Genomic DNA, 8,819 nt, shown 5'->3' on the forward strand with positions numbered 1-8,819 from the left:
GTACCACCAGCTTTTGGCCCTTGGGTCCCATCCCTCCGTACCTGGACGGATTCCTCGCGCCCTCAGCTCGTTCTCCATCTTCTCCCACCTAGGCTCCCAAAGGAGATACCCTCCTGGCCCCATAATATGATTGTACTCCTTCTTAGCCGCATTTTCCTTATTTTTTTCGATATTTGAATGAACTGCTCCGATTTCTTTTGCTTCACAAATTCTGGCCAATCATGTTTCAGTTTCTCATATTGTCCTTTGAAATCTGGAGTCTTGTTCTGCTTGACAAAGTCATGGGCTAGATTTTGCTTGAATTTCCGGAATGCGTCGGCCATCTTATGAAGAGCGAACTGTTTGACTAGCCTCCTCCTCTCCTTGTTTTCCTCAATCTTGTTACCCTCCTCATCGAATTTGTTGTATTCCGGAGGTAGAACGAAATGTTCCATAAGCTTTTTGAAGCAATCTTTTTTTGTTCTCTTATCGACAAAAGTGAAACCAGCAATTCGTGCCTTCTTTGGCTTATTCCACTCCTGGACGGTGATCGAGACGTTGTCTCTAACAATGGCTCCGCATTGGTTGACAAACTTGGTGGCGTTCTTGCGGGGCTCCAGCGGCATGCCGGTTGCACTGTCGACAACCTCGATGGTGCATGTTTCTCCTTGTTTCATCGTCTTGGTTGCGCCACGCTTTGACGACGTACTCGACTGTTTCGACGATCCGGCCGAGGGCTAAAATAAGAAAGAGAGTCGCGCGCGTTAGTCCACACATATTTATTCAAATCAGTTAGTTTGTATCACCAGAGGCTCAATGTATATATATATACCTCGGCGCCGGAGGTGGTTGCTACTTCCATTTGAAGATCGTCGTTTATCGACGTTTGTTCGGCATCATCTTGCTGACGGCGCCCTTCATCTTCACCGTCAAGGTTCAGATAAGAAGAGATATCATCTTCTTCTTGTCCGGTCGGCACATATAGAATATCGCCGTTTATGATGCCGAACATATGTGCTTCACCGTCCGGATCATAGTTGTCCATAATCGGGTCAGCCCTATCGTCCGCCATTATGTCAGTCCTGAAAACATGTAGTAAAAACAAATTAATTAAGTGAAGAAGGGGGGCGGTGGCAGTGGTGGTGGCGAAAGGGCAGTGGCAAAAGGAGGGGGCGAGGAAGGGGTGGGAGAGGGTGTCGCGGTAGAGCGCGAGACGGGGCGGCATCCCCTCTCGATCCCTAAAAAAACACCGCGCGCATCGCCGCCCCCTCGCCGCCCCCTCTCCGTATATACGTTTTTTTGTTAATTATCAAATTTTACGGTTTTTTTGTTAATTATCAAGTTTTAAGTTATTTTACCGTTTTTGTTAAACTAATTAACTAGTTAAAATTAAAAAGAACAAAAAAAATTCTCTCTCTCTCTCCACGATCTCGATCGCTCTCTGTAGAGCAGCGTTGAGGGCGGCGAGCTAGGCCGGCCCGAGGTGGATTGGGGGGCGGCGTTGAGGGCGGCGAGGCCGGTCGGCGGCGTTGAGGGTAGCGAGGCCGGCCGGCGGCGTTGAGGGCGGGCGAGAGGCGGCGCAGTGGGCGAGGGAGGCCGGCGGGCGGCGTACGAGGGCGAGAGGGGGCGGCGGGCGCCGTACGTGGGCGAGAGGGGGCGGCGGGCGACGGCGGGCGGCGTCGAGGGCGAGGGCGACGGCGTGCGGCGTCGAGGGCGAGGGCGACGGCGTGCGGCGTCGAGGGCGAGGGCGACGGCGGCGGTGTTGATTCGGAGAAGACGAGAAGGGGTTCGGGCCCTTGTATTTATAGCCCCCCCCCCTTTAGTCGCGGTTGGGGAGGCGACCCGCGACTAAAGGGTACCTTTAGTCGCGGTTGGGGAGGCGACCCGCGACTAAAGGGCTTTTTTGGCGGGTTTTTGTTCCCGCGCGCAACGACCTTTAGTCGCGGTTGGGCAGGCCAACCGCGACTAAAGGTATTCTTAAAATACTTTTTCTTTTTCAAAATGTTAAAAATACAAATAATATATCGAAAAATTCAGAAAAATAAAACTAATTCAATTCAAAATTCTAAAAATACAAATAATATATCAAAAAATTAAGAAAAATAAAACTAATTCAATTCAAAATTCTAAAAATACAAATAATATATCAAAAAATTAAGAAAAATAAAACTAATTCAATTCAAAATGTTAAAAATACAAATAATATATCAAAAAATTCAGAAAAATAAAACTAATTCAATTCAATATGTTAAAAACACAAATAATATATCAAAAAATTTAGAAAAATAAAACTAATTCAATTCAATATGTTAAAAACACAAATATTATATCAAAAAATTCAGAAAAATAAAACTAATTCAATTCAAAATTCTAAAAATACAAATAATATATCAAAAAATTAAGAAAAATAAAACTAATTCAATTCAAAATGTTAAAAATACAAATAATATATCAAAAAATTCAGAAAAATAAAACTAATTCAATTCAAAATTTTATACGCCTAGGCAGGAGTATGACTAAATCACTCCAAATTTCATGTATCATCAGTGGTATCTCGAATCATTCGAAAATGGACACCAAACACATCACGGGTAATATAATTCACATGATCCATTCAACAAAGTTTGGTACAATAAATTATTACACATCATTTCTTCCCTTGTGTCCCTGCTTGCTTACGATTGTGCCGTATCCATGGAGCATCCTCATCATTTAACTTAATGCTTGGGTCGGTGTTCACTTTGAAGGGCGGAATTTCAGCAAACATATTATAATCTTCTGACATGTCTGTCTTGTCCTCCACTCCCACGATGTTTCTTTTCCCTGAAAGAACAATGTGGCGCTTTGGATCATCGCATGATGTACTGATCGTTTTCTTATCTTTCCGTTTCCTCGGTTTGCTACTCATGTCCTTCACATAGAAAACCTGAGCGACATCTTTCGCTAGGACGAATGGTTCATCAAGGTAACCAAGATTGTTGAAATCCACCATTGTCATTCCGTATTGCTGGTCCACCTTTACCCCACCTCCTGTTAGCTTGAACCATTTGCACCGGAACAAAGGGACCTTAAAGGAGGGTCCATAGTCAAGTTCCCATATCTCCTCTATGTAACCATAATATGTGACCTTTTGCCCATTCTCGGTTGCTGCATCAAAGCGAACACCACTGTTTTGGTTGGTGCTCTTTTTATCTTGGGCGATCGTGTAAAATGTATTCCCATTTATCTCATACCCTTGGAAAGTCGTTATAGTCGAAGATGGTGTCTTGGCCAACATGTACAGCTGATCTACAACATCATTGTCATTCATTAAATGTTTTCTCAACCAACTGCCGAAAGTCTCCATGTGGGCCTTCCTAATCCAGGATTCAGGCTTCCCCGGGTTGTCCGAGCGTAAAATATTCTTGTGTTTCTCAAAGTACGGAGCCACCAAGCTGGAATTGGTCAGTACAGTGTGGTGTGCTTCAGTCAGAGAATGGCCGTCCATACATGTCGTTGATTTCCTTCCGATCGTGCCTTTTCCACTTAGTCTCCCCTCGTGCCGTGATCGAGGAAGACCAATCGGCTTAAGGTCAGGAACAAAGTCAACACAAAACTCAATTACCTCCTCATTTCCATAGCCCTTGGCGATGCTTCCTTCTGGCCTAGCACGGTTACGAACATATTTCTTTAATACTCCCATGAACCTCTCGAAGGGGAACATATTGTGTAGAAATACAGGACCGAGAATGAAAATCTCTTCGACTAGGTGAACCAAGAGGTGCGTCATAATATTGAAGAAGGATGGCGGGAACACCAACTCGAAACTGACAAGACATTGGATCACATCGTTCTGTAACCGTGGTAGATCTTCTGGATTGATTACCTTCTGAGAGATTGCATTGAGGAATGCACATAGCTTCACAATGGCTACTCGAACATTTTCCGGCAGGAGCCCCCTCAAAGCAATCGGAAGCAATTGCGTCATAATCACGTGGCAGTCGTGAGACTTCAGGTTTTGGAACTTTTTCTCCGCCATGTTTATTATTCCCTTTATATTGGACGAGAATCCAGACGGGACCTTCATACTGCTCAGGCATTCAAAAAAGATGACCTTCTCTTCTTTGGTCAGAGCGTAGCTGGCACGACCTTGAAACCATTCCGGATGCCGGTCATCAGGGTCTTTCAAACGTTGCTGGTCCTGCCGTGCTTCCTTTGTATCATTTGTCTTCCCATACACGCCCAAGAAGCTTAGGAGGTTCACGCAAATATTCTTCGTAACGTGCATCATGTCGATTGCAGAGTGGACTTCTAGGACTTTCCAATATTCTAGCTCCCAGAATATAGATTTCTTCTTCCACATGGCTGCGTGCCCGTCAGCTCCCTTCGGAACTGATTGTCCGCCAGGACCCTTTCCAAAGATGACTTTCAAATCCTTGACCATATCAAATACCTCAGCACCAGTGCGTTCCGCAGGCTTCGGCCGGTGATCTGCCTTGCCGTTGTAATGCTTGCCTTTCTTTCTTACTGGATGAATTTTCGGATGAAATCGACGATGCCCAAGGTACACGTTCTTCTTACAATTTGGCAAATGTACACTTTCAGTCTCATGTAAGCAGTGCGTGCATGCATTGTATCCCTTATTTGACAGTCCCGAAAGGTTACTAAGAGCAGGCCAATCGTTGATGGTTACGAAAAGCAACGCTCGTAGGTTAAATTCCTCTTTTTTGTGCTCATCCCACACACGGACACCAGGTCTGCCCCACAGCTGTAAAAGTTCATCAACTAATGGCCTTAGGTACACATCGATGTCGTTGCCGGGTTGCTTCAGACCTTGGATGAGCACTGGCATCATAATGAACTTCCGCTTCATGCACAACCAAGGAGGAAGGTTGTAGATGCATAGAGTCACGGGCCAGGTGCTATGGCTGGAGCTCTGCTCGCCAAAAGGATTCATGCCATCTGTACTTAGACCAAATCTTATGTTCCTTGCGTCAGCTGCAAAATCTTTGAACTCTCTGTCGATCTTTCTCCATTGCGTTCCATCTGCGGTGTGTCTCAACTCCCCGTCCAACTTACGGTCCTCTTTGTGCCATCGCAACAACTTGGCATGCTCTTTGTTCCTGAACAGACGTTTCAACCGTGGTATTATAGGAGCATACCACATCACCTTGGCGGGAACCCTCTTCCTGGGTTTCCCGCCCTCAACATCGTCACCAGGGTCATCGCCTCTGATCTTATAACGCAATGCAGTGCATACCTGGCATTCATTCAAATTCTCGTATTCACCGCGGTAGAGGATGCAGTCGTTGATGCATGCATGTATCTTCAGAACCTCTAAACCTAGAGGGCAGACAACCTTCTTTGCTTCGTACGTACTGGCGGGCAACTCGTTATTCTTTGGAAACATATTCTTCAACATTTTCAGCAAGTTTTCAAATGCCGAGTCAGCTACACCTGCCTGTGCCTTCCATTTCAGCAAATCCAGTGTGCAGCCCAGCTTTTTCAGACCATCATCGCATCCAGGGTACAACGACTTTCTGTGATCCTCTAACATGCGATCCAAATTCTCCCTCTCCTTTTCAGTTTCGCAGCGTCTCCGTGCATCAGCAATGGTCCGACCAAGATCATCAACGGTCTCATCACGTGCCTCTTCTTCACCTTCACCTTCACCTTCCCCTTCACCTTCCCCTTCACCTGCCCCTTCACCTTCCCCTTCACCTTCAGCATCCTCCATGAAAGTATCACCGAAATGAGCAAGATAGCTTTCATCGATGAAATCATCCCCTTCTTCATCTTCTTCCATTATAACCCCTCTTTCTCCATGCTTGGTCCAACAATTATAGCTTGCCATGAAACCGTGCCGAAGCAGGTGCAGGTGAACTTCTCTTGAGGAAGAGTAACCCTTCTGATTCTTACAGTCAACACATGGACAGATAACAAAACCCTTCTGCTAGTTCGCATTAGCCACTACGAGGAAATCTTTCAAACCCGTAGTGAACTCGCGGGAGAGTCGGTTACCGTACATCCATTGCCGATTCATCTGCATTATTATAATATAAAATATATAATTAACCATCATGCATTTGTTAAAGTAACTAGCTATAAACAATAGAAATTAAACAATGAACAACACACATGCATATTTTATCAATGACACACATGCATGAAAGGTTCAAGTTGCTAACCGCGATCGAGGAGGAACCTCAAGTGTGGCTCCAACACTTCATATCATGTTTGTTTCACGCTGTTGGGCATTTCATCAAACACCTTGTGTGCATAAGAGGAACCAAAAGCAAACCTACACCCCCTTGTGAAGAGAAGTGGCACCAAATGGCTAAGTGAGTGCGCTGAACTGGTATATATAGGGGAGGAGCTTTAGTCGCGGTTGGCCAGGCCAACCGCGACTAAAGGCCTTTGGGCACCTTTAGTCGCGGTTGGCCTGGCCAACCGCGGCTAAAGCCCCTCACGTGCACCAGCTGGCCACCGAGCGCCCTGGCCCAAGCCTTTGGTCGCGGTTCGTCTGCCGAACCGCGACTAAAGACTTCATTAGTCGCGGTTCCTACAGTTTCGCGACTAATGGGGCTGGACGGAAGCCTCTTTTTCTACCAGTGCTCTATCTTAACCGTCCGTCCTGTTCTCCCACGCATAGGGATACGAGCTTTGATTTGAAAATTGGCAGCTGTGGTCAGTGCCTAATACACCGGTGCCAGAGCTACAAAATTCAAATCTCTATAGGCCTATAGGATACTATTCACGACAGTGACATCTCATACTGATGGAATGCATGCTTTTGTCCACTAGAAGCCATCATATCGTATCCATCCCGCAAAAAAAAGCTATCATATCCATTGTGTCCTGTACTGTGTACAGTGCTAGCCATGGACAATACATTCGAATAACGTGGTAGACTATATGCACATTATTTTTGGGAAATGACTGAACAAACATGATGAGCTTTCAAAAACTACTTGTGATCCATAACAGACATTATCTTCTTCACACGGTATCTATAGACATGTGATGTATTCTAGAAACATGTGATAAATACTACTGTAAATGTACACAGTAGTTGAAGGAGGAGCCTACCCAATTAAAAAAAACGTATTACCATTAGAGGTGACTGTTCATCCAGCAAAGATTCCAAGGGCTGACAATTGTTTTATGATTACCAGTGCAAGATATCGTCATCTCTTACTAAACCCCGGGAAACATTGCACACCGCAGTGGTGTGATAGAGAGCATTTGCAGTGTCCAACATAAAAAAGTGTTCTGTGCATGGATGTGAGAGAACTTGAGTAGAGATAAAGCTTGTGGGAATTCTGCATGCATGTTAAAAAAACTGTACTCCCCTCACGAGGCGAACCGCTCCGTCTCCAGATGGTGTACTCCACATGACTGCATGCAGACCTATACCCTAGTTTGATTCCTTCCTGGACAGGACACCTCCTGTTGATTACACTGCATCGAATTGATGCGTGGCTCTTGCTGCTCCTCCCTGCACGAATCCCCAAACAAACCAATGGTGCAGATAGAAGGTACCGTGTAGCTCGTCCTATGAAAGAACTTTGCGGTAGATCCCCACCTCTTTGATCCTATAATCATGTCCAGCTTTGATAGGTACCAACTGAAACACATGGAAGGTTACCCATTTCTCAGTGGCAGGATTGCACACCACATAATCCGGTTTCTCGGGATAAGGCTTCGAACATCGATAGAGGAGGAGGCCGTTGCAGCAATCCAAGATATCAAGGTCCTTGCATTCAGGTAGGAACGAGAGGGAGTCGTCAAAAGGACACCAGTCCCCCGAGACGCTTTGGCAAAAATCATTAAAACATGGATCACAGTCGACGCCGTGGATTTTGCAGAAGAAGCCGGCGAGGGTTGACCGGGGAAGCTTGTCGCGGTGGTCGGGGTGGGAGATGAGGTCCCGCCAGCGCGTGGAGACGCACTTACAGCAACGGGTGGACTTGTACGGCATGCGCGAGATGATCTCGACCAGGAGGTCGTCGGGGAGCTTGATCGTCCGATCGCTCATGAGGGCCGTCTCCATGGATCCCGTCGCCATCTCCGGCGAGGCAACGAGCGGCTAATCTATAGATCGGGGCGGAGGAGAGGAGGTTAGAGATGCTACATCCTAGTACTAGCAGTGAGGGGGGGGGCGAGGGAAGAGAGGACTTACCGAACTGAGGAGAGAGGAGCAGCGAGAGCGCCGGCGTTGGGTGCTCCCATCCGCGCCGGTGAGTGGGTGAAGGTTTTGTTTGGGTGTGGGGCGGCGAGATGGATGGATGGATGGGTGCGGTGCGAATAAGTTTTTTTACCGGTGGCGGGATGTATCGTGGAGAATCCACCATCCATCAATTTTCTCAAGATGCGTGCTATCTGACTCCGTATAAATTTGTAAATTGATTCCTCTACTATACCCAGTTAATACAACAGACAAAACTGACACTGCATGTCTTTTCAGCCTTTTCACAGAGGAGAGAGAGAGAGTTAGAGTGGAGATGAATGACGCATGCATGCAGCCTCTCTTTCCACTCACATGGATTAATTTTCATCCTCATATTTTTGAATACTTGATATGTTTTGAACCAAATGTTCATTTTTGAATTTTTTTATATATTCGAGTCCAGCACGATAAGACCTTTCAAACAAGACCAATCTTGGATACATTTTGACTAGTTTGAATTTTATGTATCATATTTCAATATTATTGTATTTGATTATTTCACTCATCTCAAACTATATTACACTCATTCAGTTGAAATACTATATTTCACTTGTTTTAAAAAAGCGATTCCACTCGTTACAAAAGATAGATTTCATTCATTTCACTAGTTTCAGAAATATGATGACCATCT

General features: G+C 45.6%; 1 protein-coding gene across 1 annotated transcript; it reads right to left on the reverse strand.

Annotated features, from left to right (window-relative positions):
* Positions 1-7,513: 7,513 nt before the first annotated feature.
* LOC123057165 (uncharacterized) lies at positions 7,514-8,011 on the reverse strand. Its single transcript, XM_044480276.1, has one exon. It carries the CDS (start codon positions 8,009-8,011, stop codon positions 7,514-7,516), a length of 498 nt encoding a protein of 165 aa, XP_044336211.1.
* Between the last annotated feature and the right edge of the window lie 808 nt (positions 8,012-8,819).

The sequence above is a fragment of the Triticum aestivum genome, chromosome 3A (genome assembly GCF_018294505.1).
Source record: "Triticum aestivum cultivar Chinese Spring chromosome 3A, IWGSC CS RefSeq v2.1, whole genome shotgun sequence".
Taxonomy (NCBI): domain Eukaryota; kingdom Viridiplantae; phylum Streptophyta; class Magnoliopsida; order Poales; family Poaceae; genus Triticum; species Triticum aestivum.